Here is a 21,241-nt window from a genome sequence, read left to right as displayed (position 1 = left end):
ACACAGTCTCACTCTGTTGCCCAGGCTAGAGTGCTGTGACATCAGCCTAACTCACAGCAACCTCAAACTTCTGGGCTCAGCCTCCCGAGTAGCTGCGACTACAGGCTCATGCCACGACGCCCAGCTATTTTTCTATTTTTAGTAGAGACCAGGGTCTTGCTCTTGCTCAGGCTGGTCTCGAACTCTTGAGCTCAAGCGATCCTCTAGCCTCAGCCTCCCAAAATGCTAGGATTACAGATGTGAGCCCCTGCACCCAGCTCCCTGATATCCTTCTAAAATCTTACTGTCTACCACCTCCCTTTTCTCATCCTAGGATCCTAGCTGAGTTTAATCTGTCTTTGATGTCTCAGGATCATCATACAGAACATAAACTACTGAACAGTACAACATATTCCACTGCTACTGAGAGCAAAGAGTCAGGCTTTTCCTATGCTTCTCCAGGTACTGAGGATCTTAAATTCTACTCTTTTTATAGTTTTTCTATTTCTTCCCTAGTCAGCCACTACTAGACTGTGTCAGATGCCAGCACTTCCACAGAAGTGCTTCTAATCTGCTGCTTCTTTTCTAGAATGGTCTGGAAAAACAGTTAAGTTGGTGATAACTGTACCTCAAATGAGAACACACAGGTATAGGAAGGGATGGGGTTCCCCTTCCAAATAAAGTTCATGTGCTTAGCAGACGGAGTTCTGCTTCTCCCCAGGGCCCAGAACAGTACACAGAACAGCCTGGCACTTAGTTAGGCACACAATAAATATCTGTTGAATGAACAGGGCAGACACTGATTTGTTCTCAACCAAAACACAATTAGAAAGCCTCAACTATGTCAATTACTTCAGGCACACTGAGGAGTAGAGGGAAGTGGGTGCCATCCTGACCCTAGGAGACCTTACCACTATTTCACAATTTCCCCTTCTCCCTGCTAACACTTTCTCTTAAAAAACCAAGTCTGGAAAAGGGAAGAAATTACTAAAGCAGACTGCCAGGATAACCACAGTGGGAACTAAATGCTATCCCCCCACAGCCCACATCACAGAGGGGAAGAATGAGTAAGGAATTGGCAGCCACCCAGCCCTTCCCCAGAAGCTCCATAACTTGTTCTACCACTTTCAGCAACCTGAGCCCAGAGCAGGGGAGGAGGCTGGGAGCTGGGTCTCCAGCCACCTGCACTGGGCTTTGCCCCAAGCACAAGGCAGGGCCTCGGACAGACAGTCCACCTGCCTCCAGTTTCACCTCTTGAGGGGAAAGAACTCCTGACTCACCCCAAAAAGCAAAGTGCTAAAGGGGCCAATAAATAGAAAATAGCCGTCATTAACTTAAAAGAAAGGGGCCCCACAAAGAAGGCATCATTATCTTTTTTTAAAAGGCTGCTGTCCTTTCTTGTAATAAAACTTGGAGCCAGGTAAGTGGTAAGGTCTAGTTCTCAAAAAGCCAGGCCAACTGCTTAGATTCAGATAAAGAGGACACAGGGAGGCGGTGACAACAGGTACTGAATGAACAAACCATCCTGGGTGAATCAGCTAGAAATCCATTACTAGGCCCAGCTCCAGTAATGGGAAGTCAGGAACACAGCCTGGATAGTCATTTCTCCCCAAGCCTGGGGGAGGCAGATATCGCCTCATCCCCTCACTGGCAGGAACACCAGAAGTTATGTGACTACCTGATGTCACAGGAAGGAAGCAAACCACAGAGCTCTGGACACTTACCTAAAAGTCCCCTCTGCGGTCCTTTCATTCCTTACAGCCTGTGGCCCCCTCTGAGACAGCCCTACAGAGAAATCCCCAAATGCCTGAGCACTGTAGAAACTGCTGGCTGCTCCCAAGGCGCAGCACAGCAGGGAATCAGCCACCCCCAGCTCAGCCCCCTTAGCTCAATGCTCCTAATATGTGGGCCTGCTGGTGATATCAAGATGATTCTGGGGGAACCCACACCTCACACCAACATCTCTCTCAGGCTGCTAGCCATGGCCGATGGTCCTGACTCAGAACAGGTGTGCCACCTGGAACAAATGGGACCATGTACTGGGCCTGGCCTGCTTCTCCCCAAATGATGGCCCCTATGCCCCCTCTGAGCTCTGGGTCCTCAGGTGAGTTCACCCTTTAGCTCCTCCCATTCCTCTGGTGCTCTCCTCCAGGTACCCTTCCTTTAGCCATCCTAGCACTCCCTCCGGGGTCTCAACCCCTGTCCTACCACCTCCTCAGACCACTTCCCCAAACCAGCTACCCACCTGGAGTCATCTACAGCCCTCCTTCTCTCAGACACCACCCTTCTCTCTGGCCCTGCCTCCTTCTTCCCACCCTTACAGTAAGTACCCCTGTATTAGGATCAGACCCTAAAATCCTTTCCCACCTTCTTTTCTCAGGTTGTACATTCCCACCCCTCATATCTGCCTGGGTACACTGGGTCTGGCTCCCCTCACCTCTCCCCACTGCCTACTCTCACCCTCAACCCCTAGAGACTTGGGTCCCCAACCCCAGAGCCACTTTCTCTGCCCAGTCTCTGTCCTTTCCCAGGGGTAGAACTCCTTCCCTCTGGGCCCTGGTACTTCCTACATCTCATTCATTTCTTTTTTTCCCTTAATGCACTTGTTTCCTTTATAAACAAATTTATATTAGTAAAAAGAAGTGAGTTGATTTAATGAAAACAACCAAATAAAAGTACTCAGGAAGAACAAAAAAATAGGGAAAGCAGCTATGCAAATGGAAAATATTCTGAATACTGCCTGAGGTGAAATGGACATTGTGCTGTAGTAGTTTTAACACAAATTTTAACACTGTCCCTCAAGCTGTTCAGAGCAGCTTAATACCTGCTAGGTTTACCCAAGTCAGGCAGCTTTACTTAGAGAGTCAGACCCGTCTCTTGTTGCTCTAATTGCTCCTGAAGTGCAGATCATGGAAAAAGCTCTAAAAGAGGAGCAGAAAATTCAGGTTTGGGCAGGGGCTTTGCATTTACTAGCCACCTTATGCTGGGCAAATCAATTAAACTCTTTGAGTCTTGATTTTCTCATCTATAAATTGGAGCTAATAGTCCTTTACCTACCTCATAGGCTTGTTTTAAAGATCACATCAAATAATTTATGTGAAAGCCCTTTGGTGTCATATAAATGTGAGGTATTATCTTGAATGCTAATGAATAGCTTACAGCTTACAAACACAAATGAATCATTCTTTTTGACTTAACAGGCAGCCAAGTAACTTCAAAAATCCAGAGCCTTGGCCAGACAGCTTCGCCTAAGAGTGAGTTAACCATCAGAGATACCAATAGGCCTTGAAGGCTGACTCCTAGATCTACCCAGAGCTGGTCAGGCTCTTGGTGAAGAATGACCATCTTCAAGTGAAACCAGGCTCAGTGCCCAACCTCAAGGCCCCAGTGCCTAGTCTGGAGACAACAGGAAAGGCTCCCTCTGGAGACAGTAAACTGCATCAGGCACACCTCAAATCCAGAAATGGCCCCCAGATGGCTACAGAATCTCATCTAATCGCCCTAGGGCAGAGAGGCCACATTTTTCATTTTCATCTCCTGCAACATCCTCAACAAACCCTAGGTGATGCCCATTCCTTGTCATGCTAAGCACTTTTACTGCTACACCTTCATGCTCCTGCTGCTCCTTTAAGCTCTTCTCCATCCTCTATCCTCAAAACCAGATTCTTCTTAAATTTGTAAGAAGCAATGTTGATGCACCACACTCTAAAGCATAAGAGAAATATGTATATTTTAGCTAGCATACAGATAAAATCGCCTTGCTACAATATAACCTCCCTCCCTGAAACTGTCAATACTAAGTTTCCCTGGTAGTTTTTAAAATATCAATAGACTTAAAATTTGAGTCTTGAAGGCCGGGCGCGGTGGCTCACGCCTGTAATCCTAGCACTCTGGGAGGCCGAGGCGGGCGGATCGTTTGAGCTCAGGAGTTCCAGACCAGCCTGAGCGAGAGCGAGACTCCGTCTCTACCAAAAAAATAGAAAGAAATTATCTGGACAACTAAAAGTATATAGAAAAAATTAGCTGGGCATGGTAGCACATGCCTGTAGTCCCAGCTACTCAGGAGGCTGAGGCAGGAGGATCGCTTGAGCCCAAGAGTTTGAGGTTGCTGTGAGCTAGGCTGATGCCACGGCACTCTAGCCCAGGCAACAGAGTGAGACCCTGTCTCAAAAAAAATTGAGTCTTGAAAGACTTGATGAAATGGCATTTTCAAGCACCTGGCTTCCGCAAGTAATACCTGCCAAGATAGAGTGAGCTACATACTCTTCAAAGGGCTTCACATGAAAAGCAAGGCTGCTACAGAGAGAAGAGAAAGACACATGTAGGCTGCAGAGGAGTGGAAAGAATATTAAATTGGGGCTCCAGTCTGAGCCCGATGCTCACTTGTTGGATAGTCTTGGAGAAGTTTCCTAACCTCTCTGGACTTCCATCCTCCTGTCTATAAATGAACACAGTATATGTCCACCAAGATCCCTCTAACTCTGCTGTAATATATTCTTTCTCCCCTCAAGGTCCTGCAGAAAATACCTCAGGGAAGCCTTCCCTGATCTTGCCAATCGTATGAATCATGTCTTCTTTTTTATTCCTACAGCATTTTCTTTTTTCTTTTATTTTTTATTAATTTGTTTTTTTTTAGAGACAAAATCTTGCTGCATCATCCAAGTTGGAGTGCAGTGGCACGATCATAGCTCACAGCAGCCTTGACTCCTTGGCTCAAGCAATCCTCATGCCTCAGCCTCCTGAGTAGCTGGGACTACAAATGCTCACTACCATGCCCAGTTAATTTTTCTTATTTTTTTCCCTCTTCTTTTCCTTTGCTTTTTTAAATGTTTAGCCACGAGACCACCAGCAATTTTCTTATTTTTTTGTAGAGACAGGATTTTGCTATGTTGCCCAGGCTGAGCATTTTCTTGTAGACTTTTACTGAACCTCGTTCATTCTACCTCAGAGCTCACCAAGTACTACACTGGGTGAGCTGTCAGAAAGCAAAAGTGATTTCTTACTCAGCCCTAAAGTCCCACCATGCCCACAGAGTACCTTATCCATGGTGATATACTCCATTAATTTGTTGATTTGAACAAATAGTGAACTCTGGTAATCCTCAATTTTGTTCTTGATTCCTCACCTCCTGTCTACCCTGACCACTGCTTCAACTGAGAACCACTGGTGTGCTGACAGCACTGACCTGTCAGGACTGGAATGAGTAAAGAAGGGGTATGGAGTCGAGGGCACCCTTGGACACAAGCTGAGGGCGATTTACATATGACTTTAAAGCTTACAGCGTAAGGAAAATGCACTAATAGTGAAAACAGCAAGACCTAACTGGTAGTGAGCACTCATTCTGTGCTAGGCACTGTGCCAAGTGCTTGTGTGGACCAAGCCTCAGAATGCTATCAAGGAGGATGACTATCATCAACCCCATTTTGCAAATGGGGAAACCAAGGCACAGAGGTTAAATATTTGCTCAAGGCCACAAACTAGGTAAGTCCTGGAGCCAATATCCAGGAAGTCTGACTCCAAAGTTCACTTTTCTGTTTTTTTTTTTTTTTTTTGAGACAGAGTCTCATTCTGTTGCTTGGGCTAGAGTGCCGTGGCATCAGCCTAGCTCACAGCAACCTCAAACTCCTGGGCTCAAGCAATCCTCCTGCCTCAGCCTCCCGAGTAACTGGGACTTCAGGCATGAGCCACCATGCCCGACTATTTTTTCTATTTTTAGTTGTTTGGCTAATTTCTTTCTATTTTTAGTAGAGACAGGTCTCGCTCTTGCTCAGGCTGGTCTCGAAGTCCTGAGCTCAAGCAATCCTCCCACCTCGGCCTCCCAGAGTGCTAGGAACAGGTGTGAGCCACCGCGCCCAGCCCAAAGTTCACTTTCTTAACTGTAACTGCTGATAAGTACAAAGGTTATTATAAAGGCACATTTACAATTCCCAGCACTGCTCCAAGTCCTGTATTATGATTTCCATCTCCTCTCAGCACATGGTAGATGTGACAAGCAACAATTCTTGGCCTTACTTGTTAAAGATTAGTTATAAAAACTGTTACTTTCTATACCACGTTCCTCTCTAGGAAATCATCATCTGATTGAAAATGAGATGAACTTCTAGAAGAACTACTGTTAGCCTCTGTGTTTCAAAATGATGGGCCCCAAGAGCAAAAGATGGAGAAGCTAGAAACAGACAAGATATGGGCCGGGCGCGGTGGCTCACGCCTGTAATCCTAGCACTCTGGGAGGCCGAGGCGGGTGGATCGCTCGAGGTCAGGAGTTCGAGACCAGCCTGAGCAAGAGCGAGACCCCGTCTCTACTAAAAATAGAAAGACATTATATGGACAACTAAAAATCTATATAGAAAAAATTAGCCGGGCATGGTGGCGCATGCCTGTAGTCCCAGCTACTCGGGAGGCTGAGGCAGTAGGATCGCTTAAGCCGAGGAGTCTGAGGTTGCTGTGAGCTAAGCTGACGCCACGGCACTCACTCTAGCCTGGGCAACAAAGTGAGACTCTGTCTCAACAACAACAACAACAAAAAAAAGAAACAGACAAGATATGGAAACCCTACAGTGACCGCTTTTGTTCACATTTGCAGCCCAACACCAGGCTCAGAGTCTGACACACAGTAGGCACTTAATAAAAATGTTGTTTACAGGAAATATTTCTACCCTCCTCTACAACACATATGGAGAAAAGAAAAGGAAATGAAAAAGAACCAGGAAGAACATTATAAAGTTTGATCTAATAAAGGTTCAGTGTGCAGCCAGGCATGGTGGCTCACGCCTGTAATCCTAACACTCTGGGAGGCTGAGGAGGGAGGATTGCCCGAGCTCAGGAGTTGGACACCAGCCTGAGCAAGAGTGAGAACCCATCTCTACTAAAAATAGAAAAATTAGCTGGGCGTCGTGATACATGCCTGTAGTCCCAGGTACTCGGGAGGCTGAGGCAGGAGGATTACTTGAGCCCAGGTGTTTGAGGTTGCTGTGAGCTAGGCTGATGCCACGGCACTCTAGCCTGGGTGACAGAGCAAGACTTTGTCTCAAAAAAAAAAAAAAAGAAAAGAAAAAAGGTTCAGTGTATACCTGCTCTGGGTAAGGCACTGGGCACAGAGCATGCTGTTCTCCAGAGTCAGGACTGCAAACAGAGAGATGGGCAACCTTCTACTTACCTGGTTGGAAGAGAAGTCAGTACAACCTTTTTGAAAGGCAATTTTGCATTATGAATCAAAACTTTGAAAATATATTTAATTTTGTTCTAGTAATTCACTTTGTCGTAAAATGTTACAGCCTAAGAAAATAATAATGCATGTTCATTCAATCATTCAGCAAGGATTTACTGAGCATATATCAAGGGCTAGGCATTGTTCTAGGCACTAGAGACACAGTTGTAAACAAAACAAAGGAGGTCCCTTCCTTCCTGGATTTTTTTACCTTCTAATGGGGGAGACCAATGGTAAGCAAATGGGTATGTAACATAACGTATAGGATAGTGGGATCTACTACTTAGAAATACACAGCAGGTAATGGTATGGGGGCAGCTAATTTAAATAGGTGGTCAGGGAAAACCTCTCCAAGGGGGTGATATTTCAATGGAAATCTGAATAAGGTGTGGGAGTGAGATATACAACTGCCCAGAGAAAGAATGTTCTAGCACAAGGATTAGCAAGTATAAAGGTCCTGATGCATGACTGTGTTAGGTGAGTTTGAAAAAATATCACAGGAGGCCTACTTCGCAGCCATTAGGATGGTTATTATCCAAAAACTGAAAAATAACAAGTATTGGCAAGGATGTAGAGAAATTGGAACTGTTGTACATTGCTGGCGGGAAGGTTAAAAGGCACAGCCACTGTGGAAGACAGTATGTCAGTTCCTCAAAACATCAAACTTAGAATTAGCATAGGATCCAACAGTTCTTCTTCTGGGCATATACCTGAAAGAAATGAAAGTAGGGACTCAAACAGATCTGTACACTCATGTCCATACTAGCATTATTCACAATAGCCAAAGATGGGAACAACCCAAATATCCATCAAGGGATGAATAGATAAACAAAATGTGGTACATACATAAAATGGAATATTATTTAACCTTAAAAAAGAAAGAAATTCTGACACATGCTACATGGATGAACCTTGCAAACATGATGTTAAGTGAGATAAGCCAGACACAAAAAGAACAAATATTATATGATTCCACTTATATAAAGTTCATAGAACAGTCAAATTCAAATAGAAAGTACAGGGTGTCCCAAAAGTCTCCAAACAAAGGAAAAATTTTATAAAATTTTGAAATTTTGAATATTTTGTAAATAAATGTATATTTAGCTACAATTTCCCATTTTGCCTATGTATGGTGACTTTTGGGACACCCTGTAGAATAGTGGTTACCAGGAGCTGGGGGGAAGAGGAAATGGGGAGTTACTATTTATGGGTTATGGAGTTTCAGTTTGGAATGATGGAAACATTCTAGAGATGAATGGTGGTGATGGTTGTACAACAACGTGAATGTACTTAATGCCACTAAATTGCATACTCAAAAAAGATTAAAATGGTAAATTTTATGTTAAGTATGTATATTTACCACAACTGAAGTGTGGGTCATTTTTTTCAAATGTGGAGGACTAATGTGGCTAGAGCACAATGAGCAAAGGGGAGAATGGTAGGCAACATGGAGGACAGGCAATAAAGGCCTCATGGGCCAGAGGAAGACTGATGAGAAGCCACTGGGGAGTTATGACCATAGGTGACAAAATCTGATTTACATTCTAAAGGCTCATTCTGGCTGCTGTGTGAAAAGGATCAAAGGGGCAAGAAAAGAAATAGGAAAAGGTTAGGCCACTGCAGTCACCCAAGTAATTCCTGAGATTACTTTGGAATCTCTCTTGAAGGTTTACAAACAGCATTAATTCGCGATCTACTCTTCATCTTGACAGGCTGTGTTGCCCTGCCCCATGAGTATGTATGTAACAATTTGGGGCTTACTGCTTCAGGCTCTAGCAGGAGACTGATGCTCACCTCAGGAGCACTTCCACCAGAAACCTAGGTCAACTCAAGGCTTTCCTACAAGAAAACAATACCCTGCCCTTCCTGTCTCTTCTAGGGCTGGATGGGGAACAACAGGAATTGTTGATTTTCTAAATTCCCATGAAGGGTGGTGTTAGCCCACTTTTGGGCCTCCTAGGTTTGTGCTGGTAAGAGCGGAAAATGTTTGCAGAAGGGCTAGTTCCACGTACAGAAACGGAGAGTTGATCTCATCCCTAACTTTAACTGGGGTGAGTAAATTTTTCTATAAAGGGCCAGAAAGTAAAAATTTTAGGGGCCACATATGGTCTTTGTTCTTCTTCGTTTTGTTTGTTTTGGTTGCTAGATCATATTAATTCTATATTTAATTACCATATGGATCATATGGAAATTTCTGGATCACACAGTAATTCTATGTTTAACTTTTTTTTTCTTTTTTTTTTTTTTTTTTTTTTTTGTTGAGACAGAGTCTCACTTTGTTGCCCAGGCTAGAGTGGGTGCCGTGGCGTCAGCTTAGCTCACAGCAACCTCAGACTCCTCGGCTTAAGCGATCCTACTGCCTCAGCCTCCCGAGTAGCTGGGACTACAGGCATGCGCCACCATGCCCGGCTAATTTTTTCTATATAGATTTTTAGTTGTCCATATAATGTCTTTCTATTTTTAGTAGAGACGGGGTCTCGCTCAGGCTGGTCTCAAACTCCTGACCTTGAGCGATCCACCCGCCTCGGCCTCCCAGAGTGCTAGGATTACAGGCGTGAGCCACCGCGCCCGGCCTATGTTTAACTTTTTGAGGGAGGAATCACCACACTATTTTAACAGTAGCTGCACCACCAGCAATGCACAAGGGTTCCAATTTCTCCACATCCTAGCCAACATTTTTAATATTCTGAAGTTTTTTTCTCTTCATAATAGCTATCCTCATGCATAAGAAGTGGTATCTCAGCCTGGTTTTGATTTGAATTTACCTAATGACTTGTGAAATTGAACATCTTTTCATGTGTTTATTAGCCAATTGTATATCTTCTTTGAAGAAATGTCTATTTAAGTTCTTTGCCCATTTCTTGAGTTGTTGTTTTTTTGTTTGTTTGTTTTTTTGGTTTTTTTTTTGAGACAGAGTCTCGCTCTGTTGCCCAGGCTAGAGTGCCATAGCATCAACCTAGCTCACAGCAACCTCTAACTCCTGGGCTTAAGCAATCCTACTGCCTCAGCCTCCCCAATAGCTGGGACTATAGGCATGCGCCACCATGCCCAGCTAATTTTTTCTATATATATTTTTAGTTGGCCAGATAATTTTTTTCTATTTTCAGTAGAGACGGGGGTCTCGCTCTTACTCAGGCTGGTCTCGAACTCCTGACCTCGAGCGATCCTCCTGCCTTAGCCTCCCAGAGTGCTAGGATTACAGGCGTGAGCCACTAGCGCCCGGCCGAGTTGTTTGTTTTTTGATTGTTGAGTTGTATTTGTTTTTTACATTCCTTTAAACGTGTAAAAATCATTCTTAGAACACAGGCCATTTAGAAAAAGGCTACAAGCTATCTGACCCCTCAAACCATTCATTTTACATTTGGGGAAAGTCAGGCCTTGAGAGAGGCATTGATTTACCCTAGGTCTCCTGATTCTCAAGCAGTGGTGTCTTTAGCTACTACTTCATTCAGGCAACAAATATTTATTGAGAGCCTACTATGTGCCAGTCACCAAGTAAGGGGCTGCTACAGAAGTGAATGGATCAGATCTGCTCCTCACAGGTAGAAGTACAAAGGGAAGTAAGGCATGAGACAAATAATTACACAGATGAATATATAACTGCAAATTGAAATAAGTGCTGAAAAGGAGAACAGCTTACAATGAAAGAGAATAATAGGCAAGGGCTCTCTGAGGGTGCCTTTTTTTTTCCCCAGTACTTTGAGTTGTTGTTTTATAAGGGTGCTGTTTAAACTGAGTTCTGAAGGATAAATAAAAGCAAACCATATTAACAGAAGGGGAGGAAGAACATTCCTGGCAGAGGGAAAAGCATGTATGAAGGGGTAAAAAATTCTATTGAGTATTTTGTTAAAAGTGCTAAATTGGGTTTTAAGGGAGTAGTAAGATCATTCCATTTTCTGTAAGGAGAATAGATTGGAGAGGCACAATAGATTAGAATGGAATAGAGTGAACGCAGAGCAATAAGGTAGCAGGCTACTCTAAACATTCATTTGGGAGTGGATGGGGGCTCGGGCTGCAGCAGTGGTGGTGGAAATGGAGAGAGTGAACAGGTTTGAGAATTACTGGGAGGTTGACTCATTAGGACATGGTGATGTATTAGATGGCAGGGGAGAGAGGATAGGGAGTTATGGAGAAGGACTCCAGGTTCCTAGCTTGAGTGGATGGATGGTGGTGCCATGTACTGAGATGGAGAAGTCCAAGGAAGGAGCAGGTTTGGAGAGAAAAGTTCAAGAGTTCAATTTTGGATGTAATGAAATTTGGACCCCTATGAATCATCTAAGTGGAGAGATCAAATAGGCAGATGGATATATGGATTTGGAATTCAGAGAAGTGGTCTGAACAAAGGTTAAATTTAGTGTTGGTGCTCATGATTACCACTGAACGATGCTGGATACGCTGGATACGGCTAGGGAGACACAGCGGAAGGAGCACAGACCTGAGCTGGGCATCAGGGGATTTGAGTTCTAATTCCAATTCTGTCACTAACCACCCTCTCTGAACTTCAGGTTCACCAGTAACACAAGGAGCTTTGCCTAGATCAGGGCTTCTTTAATGTTTTTTGGATAAAAATTACTTCCTCTCCTGCAAAATAAATACACAAAAAATATTATACATGATTTCAGCGGTACATCTAGTTCCTGGAACCTTTCCATAGAGGCTAAATTAAGAACTCTTAGGCTATATGGTCAGACAACTGAAGTTTAGGAGGCCTTCCTTGTATACACTTTAAATATTTCTTGGTCCTCCAGGTTCCCCTAGAACTGTAGTCCCCAACCCCTAGGCCATGGACCAGCACCAGTCTGTGGGCTATTAAGAACTGGACAGCACAGCATGAGGTGAGCAGAGGGTGAGAAAGTGAAGCTTCATCTGTATTTAAAGCTGCTCCCCATCGCCTGCTGTATCACCGCCTGAGCTCCACCTCCTGTCAGATCAGTGGCAGCATTAGATTCTGCATTATGGTGAATTGTACAATTATTTCATTATATATTACAATGTAATAATAATAAAGTGCACAATAAATGTCATGTGCTTGAATCATCCTGAAACCATCCCTCTCACCCCTCCCTGGTCTGTAGAAAAATTGTCTTCCATGAAACCAGTCCCTGGTGCCAAAAAGGTTGGAACCGCTGCCCTAGACATTATCACAGGTATTAAACCATGGAGAAGGGACACCAGGGCCTAGGTCTCCCTTGCTTTCTACTAAAAAGTGTCCATTACTATGAAGCTAGCCAGTGTAGTCAAAGTGCAAATGGAAATAAGTGCTGGAAAGGAAGAGAATGGGCTGCTATGAAAGAGAATAGGTAAGCCTCTCTGAAGATGCCACCTACTCTTCAACGTTTATCTTCTTTTACTCTTTCTTCTTAGCTTATGCTCCAGATAAATTGAATTATAAACACTCTCCTCTTTCTTGGGATGCCCTTCCTCCATCTTCACATGTCCAAACTCTGCCCATTTTTCAAAGCCTCAAATGCCTTCTCTACTTCCCCTACCCCTTTCTCTCATACTAAAAGCAATCTTCGCCTACTCTGAACATCCACATACTTTGCATCCCTCTTAAGGATCTTGCCATGATTCCCTTGTATTATAGTTGTGCGTGAATCTTGCCTCCCCTACTAAAAGGCAGGAGCAGCACCTGTTACCTTTTATAAAGAGCATTCACACATATCCCTTACCTCATCTAAGTGAGAACTGGATCCCAGCCACCATTGCCCAGCTCAGACCTTGGTCTCTTTCCTTGTCACTAGCCCCATCTGACCTCCTAGTGACAGCCCCTTCACCCCTCACCAGTGTCCGTTCTGCATACTGATGTTGGATATTTTTCTTTAAAGTCTAATTATGTCACTTCTCTGATTAATATATACATCAATGGCTCCCCAATGCCTTTCTCAGGAGTTTTCAACTTCAGGGTTCCAAACTCCAGATTTTGCACTCGCTGGATCTTGTGTAAATGTCCCAAATAGTTTCCCATTATTAATAAAGTACTAATTAAGCAATTTACACATGTAGAGCACTTAAGATTAATGTCCAGCACACAGTAAGCATTATACAGGTGTCAGGCATTATTAGCACTAAAATATTAAGACTTATGAGAAAGGTGGAGCAGACTTTTGGTGCACCGTAGACACCCCGTGGCCACTTCTGATTTCAGCTGCAGCTGCAGCAGACATTTCTGTGCAGGTTGACAGCATCTCTCCTCAAGAGTCCTCTGAGTCTTTCTGCTTTTCTGCCCCAGAGCTTCCTCTTCTCAAAGTCACTCGCTCCATGAGCAGGGCAGCCCAAAAGTACAGGAGCATTAGTGTGGATTAATTTTCATCCAATGAATACCTTCCCTTCATATATTATTACAACCACCACCATGATCCAGGGGTGATAACAGAAATCTTAAGTCCAGCTTGATAAGTGTTTCACCCCTTGGCACCTTTATCAATACCTAAGGTAGTACAGAACTCCAGGGCACCTGCCTTACCCCTCTGAGCCTCCTGCTTTTGGCCCACTACCTACTACATGCTGAGAAGGGCAACGCCTGAGCTCTGCTACTTGAAAAAGAGTCAATGGGCCAGAGAGGAAAATAAAACAGAGACAGCAAGGTCATAGGACACACCAGCAAGGGGACATGAAGCCGGAGTGGAGGAGCCTTCAGATCTGACCTTTCTTCTGCCTTAGGCTAGAAGTGGAGTTAAAACAGCCTGAAGGAGAAACTTAAATGAAGAACTTCTAGCCACAATCAAGAGAGAAGCAAAAGCCGAGACTGAGACTGCGCAGGCGCAGAGGCGGCTAGCGTTCCCTCACAGGTTCGCCCCGCGGCCTCTACCCGACAGGAAGCACAGGGAGAGCATGGCCACCGACGCGGGGAGTCCTCTGTGCCCTCCTTCCTCGTGAGGCCCTCAGACTGTCCAGAAAATGTTTGAGAGCCCGCCTGCTGAGGCCATGGGGCCGACCCTCGCTCCCCGCCCAGGGCCCAACCGAACCTGGAGAGTGGGTGCCAGCTGCGAGTGAGGCGCCAGGACAGGAAGGGGCGCCAGGACAGGAAGGGCCGGCAGGACTCTCAGGATCAGCCTTCCTCGCCATCGTTCTCACCTCTTTGTCTGCCGCCTTCTCCTCAATGCCTAGCAGGGCGTACAGGTCCATCTGTAAGAGCTCCTTGGTCACCGCCATGGTTCCAACCCAGACTGGATTCGTACTACAACTCCCAAGAGTCTAAGCGTGGGTGAGGCCTGCCGGCTGTGAGTGGCGCTTTGCCCCCTGGGAATTGTCGTGTTCTGAGTCAGGCTTGACTGACTCAGAGGGAGGCCGACAGTCGTGCGTGAACTACGACTCCCAGCAGCCCCCGCTCCCGCCGCTGCCTTTTTCATGCTGGGGGTGGGGGAGCGTCCGGATTCCCCGCCCGAGGCCGCAGCCGGACAGCGCGAGTGGGCGTGTGGGGCAGGGCGGGGCTGGGTGAGGGTCCTAGGGGCCCTGGATCTGGCCGACGAGACCTCAGCTCTGCCGATTCTGCTGCGCTGGGAGCCACGATGGAGAGCCGATGTTACGGCTGCGCTGTCAAGTTCACCCTCTTCAAGAAGGAGGCGAGTCTTCTCTCCCCCAGGGATAGAGGGTCCGGGAGGACGCGGAGTGGAGGGAAGACTTGCAGTCTGAAGACTTGGTCTTACAGCTTTTTTCCAGCTGTGAGATTTTGATAAAGTCATTGAGCCTCAGATTCCATTTCTGGTCTCGAACTCCTGGCCTCAAGCGATCCTCCTGCCTGGGCCTCCCAAAGTGCTGGAATTACAGGCTTGAGCCAGAGCGTTGCTGTCGTTTTTGAAAAGCTGTGCTTTTTCTGTGGGTCAAGTGTAGCATCCCGCTGTTTCTTCTCTCCGCCCTGCTCCTCCTCTGCAGCGCGGGTGTCTATTACACCAAGCCGGTTACTCTCTCTGCTCTGAAACGAGGTGTCTATTACACCAAGCCGGTTACTCTCTCTGCTCTGAAACCTTCCTCATCCCGCAGCCTCCCTTTCCCAGGTCTCTGGAATTAGATTACCAAATTTACTCCTGCTCCCAGGGCAGCAGGGCAAAGGCTCTTGTCCTCAGCACAGACCTGCCAAGTTCCTCTAGTAAACTGCAGGCTTCTGCCTCCGTTGTGGCCAGGGCATCAGACCAGGAGATAATGGGGCCCAGATGGGATGAATTAATAGTGCTTAGGGAGGCAGGACGTGTAGCACTTAGCAACCTGGGTTTTGGAGTCAGGGTTCAAATTGGAGCTCTGCTGTCTTATTCATGGGGTGACCTTGGTTTGGGCAAGTCATATAACCTCCCTGGCAAATAGGGATAATACTAGTGGGCACCAGGATAAATAAAATAATATGTGTAAATTGTGACAATTAAATCAGATGATGAATGTTAGGTGCTGAGTTTAGTGCCTGGCACACAGTGTGTACTTAATAAATGGAGTCTATTGTTATCATCCCATCCTGAGCCAAGCCTCCCTCCATCGCTGCTAGAGCAGAGAAGTCATGGGCTCTTCACTCTCTCTGATTCTCCTTTGTTGAAGAGTCAGTGACCTACAGCATGGGGCTTTACCTATCTGTATTCTACACCCCTGTGCTGGGGAATTGAAAACAGGGTATAAAACATGGGAATTCTGCAGAAAGCTTTATTTGATTAGAATAAAAGACTGGAAACCAAGAAGTTGCTTTACCTTCTGCCCCTGTCTCTCCCTAGGCCTTAGGGGCCCACTCCTCTTCCTCTTCCCAGCAACTGGGTCACAACTTCAGTGCCTTCTTTCTTTATGTGTTTGGAGAGTCCCAGGGAGCAGCTTGCTGGGGAGGGGGTAAGAGGTGGATCCTCCTGCTTCATGTTTCTTATAGTACGGCTGTAAGAATTGTGGCCGGGCCTTCTGTTCTGGCTGCCTCAGCTTCAGGGCAGCAGTGCCTCGGACTGGAACCACCCAACAGAAAGTCTGCAAGCAGTGCCACGAGGTACTGACCAGGTGAGAAGCGGATCTGGGTAAAAGTTCAGCCAAGTGTGGCAGTGGGCACCTGGCCAGCCTTTGCAGCCTTGGGCCCTGTGGCTAGAGTCAGCCCAGGAAGTGTTTGAGGTGGGAGGCATTGACTGGCAGGATGGCAGGACTTCTGACACTAGATTTCTTCTCTATAGTGGGTCTTCTCCTGCCAATGACTCCAAGTGGTCACCACCTCAGAACTATAAGAAGTAAGTGCTGAAGAGAAAAAGACAAATGGGGATGGGGAAAGGACAAGAGAGGCATGGGGTAGGACTATCCTCCCAGCCTCCAGATCAGATGAGCACAGAGTCAGAATACCTACCTCTCAGGCTCCTGACTGCCCACTTAGGCTCAGAAAGCAGCTCATCAGCCCTTTCCTCAGAAAAAGCACTTGGTAGATCTTGCCCTTTCAGCCATACCCTCTGGCTGGTCAGCTGGGTTGGGCTGCAAGGTGACATGAGCGAGGGCCACAGAAGATTGCCCATTGGAGGCCTCCCTAGATGCCTAGAAATGATTTGAATGGGAAACAGTAGGTAAGTGGGTACCTCCATTCCTTCTGCCTTCTTCCTTAGTCAAGAGCCTCTATCTCATATCCTGCCAGGCGTGTGGCAGCTTTGGAAGCCAAGCAGAAGCCCAGCACTCCCCAGAGCAAGGGACTGACCCAACAAGACCAGGTCATAGCTGAGCGCCTAGCACGGCTTCGCCAGGAGAACAAGCCCAGTGAGTAAAAGACTATGTGGGGCTTCTGGGACTGGGATTCATCTGGCTCTTACAAGGCTCCCCCCATGCCAATTGCAGAGTTAGTAGCCTCGCAGGCAGAGATAGAGGCACGGCTGGCTGCACTGAAGGATGAACCCCAGGGTTCCATCCCTTCTACCCAGGAGATGGAAGCACGGCTTGCCGCGTTGCAGGACAGAGTTCCACCTTCTCAGACCCCCCAGCCGGTGAGTACTATGGCTTAGGAGAGAAGGGGGTCCTAGGGCATTGACCTGGCATAAGTCCAGATACATGTACTTTGTACTTTGCAGAAGTTGGCAAAGCCTGCCACCCCTAACTCCTGATCCTCAGGCCTGCTGCCAGGCCAAGGAACCAGGGACAAGCAGCAGGATTAGGTAGAGCAGGAAAGAGTGGACCCCAGTCCTGTTGAGGACTAGCAGACCTACCCAGTTTTGTGGGCCCTGGATCCATCCCCTTTGCTTGGGCTTTGAGAACTCCTCAACATCCACCCCTAATCTGAACTGCTGTGGCCTACCCTGCTCCCCACTGAGGTTCCCTCTCCTCTGGGCAGGCACATCAGACACCAGACACCAGGACCCAGGCCCAGCAGGCACAGGATCTGCTAACGCAGCTGACAGCTGAGGTGGCTATTGATGAAAGCTGCGAACGAAGAGGCCCAGGTAACGCCTCCACTTGGCTCCCCCCGGGGACTTGCCCTACCTCTTTCCCTAAATGGGAGATGAACATAAATGAGAGAGTGATCAACATTATAAGAACTACCATTTATTAAGTGCTTACTCAAAGGGAGCCAGTGTGAGCCTGGCTTAAGTGTATGGGCTTTAGAATCAGACAGTGATTCCCAGTTCTACTATGTATTAGCTGTGTCACCCTGGGCAAGTTACTTGACTAGTCTAAGTCTTAAACTCTCCTCATCTGTAAAATGGAGGTATGTATGGTAAAACCTACCTCATGGGGAAGTCATGAGGAGTAAATGAGATAATCCAATAAGTGCTTGGCTTATAGTAAGTGCTCAGTGAATATTGTCTGCAATGATGATAATAAGGAGGAAGAAGTTATTTACATTTAATTAAAACTTAATGAAATTAAAAATTTAGTTGCTTAGCGGTACCAGCCACATTTCAGATGCTTAATAGTCTCACAGGCTCATGGCTACCATCTTGGACAGCACAGATATAGAACATGATACGGAATGTTTCTATCATCATAGAAAATTCTATTAGTGCTATTTGGAAGGCTTCAGAGCAGTGGTTTTCAACAAGGGATGATTTTGCCCCTGAGGGCATTTTTGGGAATATCTGGAGACTTTCTGGTTGTCACAACTCGGAGGGTATTACCTGCATCTAGAGGGTAGAAGCCTGGATGCTACTCAACATCTTACAGTGTACAGGACAGCCTCCCACAACAAAGTGTCTATAGAACTAAGATTGAGAAACTCTGCTTTAGAGACATAATCTCATTGAATATCCTCAATAATCCTATGAAGTATGTACTATTATTATCCTTATTTATAAATGAGAAAACTGAGGCCTAGTGAGCTTAAGGAATTTGACCAAGGTCACACAGCAATTAAGTGGCAGAGGTAGGACTTGAACCTAAAGCTGTGATTTCAAACCTCTTGCTCCGAAACTCTGAACTGAAGGTGACTGTAAGAGCCACACCTACTCTGGTAAAATTCTTCCTGCCCAGTGATATACAAGACTTCAGCTTCCTTCATGCCCTTTCTGTGCTGCTCCCAGGAAATGTTAATTCCAGCCCTGAAAGGCAAAGAGACTGGCTGAACCTTGGCCTCTCCATATCCTGATCCTTTTAAAAGGGCAGTGATTCTCAAACCATGGCCACTCACATGAAGGGCAGCATGCCAGAGTATCATCAGGTGGGTGGGGATGGATGTGGTTGAAAAGGGCATGTCTAAGATTACTACTTTGGAAAAATGGAGGACATACAAAGTTCATTTGTAACATAAACCACAGGTGCTAATGCTGAGCAAACAGTTGATGATCTGTGGTTAGAAAAGAATTAAGACATGGGCTCAATGGCTTCTGAGGAAAGATCTTGAACTGTCTCTGCCTCCCTGACTGTGTTAGTCTTTCCAGCTGCCTCTCTCCAGAATGACCTGAGCCAGGGTGGCCCAGGGAGCCAGGACACTAATTCCAAGGGGCAGGCCAGCTGGTCCCTGGAGGAGGAGAAAAGCAGATTGCTGGCTGAGGCAGCAGTTGAGCTGCGAGAGGAGAACACGAGGCAGGAGCGGATCCTGGCACTTGCCAAGCGGCTGGCCGTGCTGCGGGGACAGGACCCTGATAGAGGTAAAGGATGGAAAACAGCCACTCACTCATGTCCATTGGTCAAGGCCTCCCGTCACTCCCAGGCCAAGCTCTCCCTCCCAGAGCTGAGTAGCTGCTGGGGATCCTAGTGCCCAGAGACCTGTTCAGTCCTGCCCAGAGCCACGAGGAAGGTACTGGGGCACAGCAGCTAATGGGGAATTAGTGGCAGCCATCAGGGGGCCAGGGGACCTTCAGTCCATTTAGGTGCCCCCCAGCCCTTCAGGGCTTGGGCAGTGAGGGAGAGGGTCTGAACGAGTGGCTGAAGAGGCTTCACAGCTCTGGAACAAGTGCCCCTTGGAACTGAACCAGTTCTTGGAGGCACCAGGGCAGGCACTCAGGTGAAATCTCTCACCCTCAGTTCTCCTTCCCCTGTTCTTATCTCTCCTTCTTCAAGTGACCCTCCAGGACTATCGCCTCCCAGACAGTGATGATGATGAGGATGAGGAGACAGCCATCCAGAGAGTCCTGCAGCAGGTTGGCCCTGGCTTACCTACCCGAGCACCCTGTGTCTTGCTGCCTCATTGCTCCACCTCTCACCTGGCCCCATTCACCCTGCCTCTACTCTGGGGCTGGATGGGCAGTCACTCTGCAGCTGCTGTTCTCATTGGGGCCACGTTGTCCCTGTGACTCAGACCTGCCCCCTAGTCTCTTGAGTTGGGGAATTAGCAGCCCCAGGCAGCAGGACCAGGAAGTTGAGTTTTGAAGCTAAGGCCACAGAGCATAGAAATACTGGATGGGAGTGGGGGGTGGGGGGCTGGGCCTGAAGCAAAGAGTGCTACCTCTCCGCCCTGTCCACAGCTCACTGAAGAAGCTGCCCTGGATGAAGCAAGTGGCTTTAACATCCCTGCGGAGCCAGCTCCCCAACCCCGGGCCCAAGCCTACAGGGCAGAGCCTGAGGTGAGAAAAGCCCCAGACAGATCCCCCAGGCTGCCCACAGTCAGTCTGCCTGCTTGGCTGACAGCTCCCATGGCAGCCTCCCACACACCATCAGGTGCCTTACTTCTCCCATTCCTCTCTGGTCCATAAAGGCCCAGGCTGTGGACCCCAGGCCTGAGGCTGAGGAAGAGGAGCTCCCCTGGTGCTGCATCTGCAATGAAGATGCCACCCTGCGCTGTGCTGGCTGTGACGGAGACCTCTACTGTGTCCGCTGCTTCCGGTGGGTGCAGGTAGCATGTCGTGCGGGAGGGCTGGAGGGCTGCCTGGAATCCTGACCTGCATCCCTTTGCTCCACAGGGAGGGCCATGATGCCTTTGATCTTAAAGAGCACCAGACATCTGCCTACCGGCCCCTGCACGTAAGCTGAGAGCACTGAGGAAACTGTGGTCCTCCCAGAAAGGCAGTCCCACAGGCCGGAGCACCCACCTCTGGGCCCAGCCTCAGGTTGTCCAGTGGGAGAGTATGTCCGGCTATACTGCTGCTGCTGGATACACCCTTTCCTGAGCCTACATATCCCTGGAAAAAGAAAAGAGTCTCCATTTGAGACGATGACTAGAGGAGCCGGGGGAAGGAAAAGTAGGGGCCCTCCTACTAGAAGCCCAGATGGGGGATGAGAAGCATGATGGGGAAAGACCAGACTGATCTAAGTTGAGCCCTGTAACCTCACTCAGGGCTCAGGACCCTCTCCTGGCACTTAGTGGATCTAATAAAGTATCTGCTTTATTGGTTCATTGGGCCCAGCTTCTCTTATGTCTAGAACTCTGTGGGCCCTGAGCCTAAGCCCTGTGAAAGGTGGCAAGAGCAGAGTAAGCTATAAGCACAGTCCTGTGGAATGAGAGAAAAGGCTGAGCTATCCAATAAGCTTCACCAGGCAGGAATCCTGGTGTCCTTATACAAAGTAAGCATGAATATTCATTCACCTGAACTGTGCTTGCTTCTTTGGGCAGCCCAGCTTAGCCACAGGCCCCAAAATCTTGGCTTTCTCAGCCTCTCTGCTACTCAAACAATACATTCAGGAACAAGGATACATACCCTGCTTTACTGCCTTTCTCGTGCAGGACCCCACGTCCCAGGGCTCCCATCC

The 21,241-nt window shown here is 47.2% G+C and overlaps 2 protein-coding genes across 3 annotated transcripts in view; one reads left to right on the top strand and one right to left on the bottom strand.

Annotated features, from left to right (window-relative positions):
* Positions 1-14,463, bottom strand: part of DNAJC17 (DnaJ heat shock protein family (Hsp40) member C17) — a 34,482-nt gene extending 20,019 nt beyond the window's left edge. The window contains exon 1 of the mRNA XM_069484615.1: positions 14,264-14,463. Coding sequence (XP_069340716.1) covers positions 14,264-14,341 — 78 coding nt within the window. The 5' untranslated portion in view covers positions 14,342-14,463. The remainder of the gene's footprint in view (positions 1-14,263) is intronic.
* A 69-nt stretch (positions 14,464-14,532) lies between these two features.
* ZFYVE19 (zinc finger FYVE-type containing 19) lies at positions 14,533-20,583 on the top strand. Of its 2 annotated transcripts, XM_069484593.1 has the most exons (11): positions 14,620-14,751; positions 16,029-16,150; positions 16,318-16,371; positions 16,764-16,882; positions 16,961-17,106; positions 17,451-17,559; positions 18,994-19,203; positions 19,616-19,695; positions 20,020-20,118; positions 20,250-20,377; positions 20,455-20,583. In XM_069484593.1, exons 1-11 carry the CDS (start codon positions 14,698-14,700, stop codon positions 20,522-20,524), a joined length of 1,191 nt encoding a protein of 396 aa, XP_069340694.1. In that variant the 5' UTR covers positions 14,620-14,697; the 3' UTR covers positions 20,525-20,583. The 2 variants fall into 2 exon arrangements, with proteins under 2 accessions (XP_069340703.1, XP_069340694.1); XM_069484602.1 differs by lacking the exon at positions 18,994-19,203 and having other exon boundaries at positions 14,533-14,751.
* The last annotated feature ends 658 nt before the right edge of the window (positions 20,584-21,241 follow it).

This window comes from Eulemur rufifrons, chromosome 2 (genome assembly GCF_041146395.1).
Source record: "Eulemur rufifrons isolate Redbay chromosome 2, OSU_ERuf_1, whole genome shotgun sequence".
NCBI lineage: Eukaryota > Metazoa > Chordata > Mammalia > Primates > Lemuridae > Eulemur > Eulemur rufifrons.
This window is presented reverse-complemented; position numbering and strand designations above follow the sequence as displayed.

What these genes read in the sequence shown, in the direction of transcription:
- ZFYVE19 (XM_069484593.1), top strand. Translation starts at nt 14,698, where the DNA reads ATGGAGAGCCGATGTTACGGCTGCGCTGTCAAGTTCACCCTCTTCAAG. An exon ending in CTGCGAACGAAGAGGCCCAG is followed by an intron (nt 17,560 to 18,993) that starts GTAACGCCTCCA and finishes TAGTCTTTCCAG; the next exon opens with CTGCCTCTCTCCAGAATGAC. An exon ending in TACTGTGTCCGCTGCTTCCG is followed by an intron (nt 20,378 to 20,454) that starts GTGGGTGCAGGT and finishes TTTGCTCCACAG; the next exon opens with GGAGGGCCATGATGCCTTTG.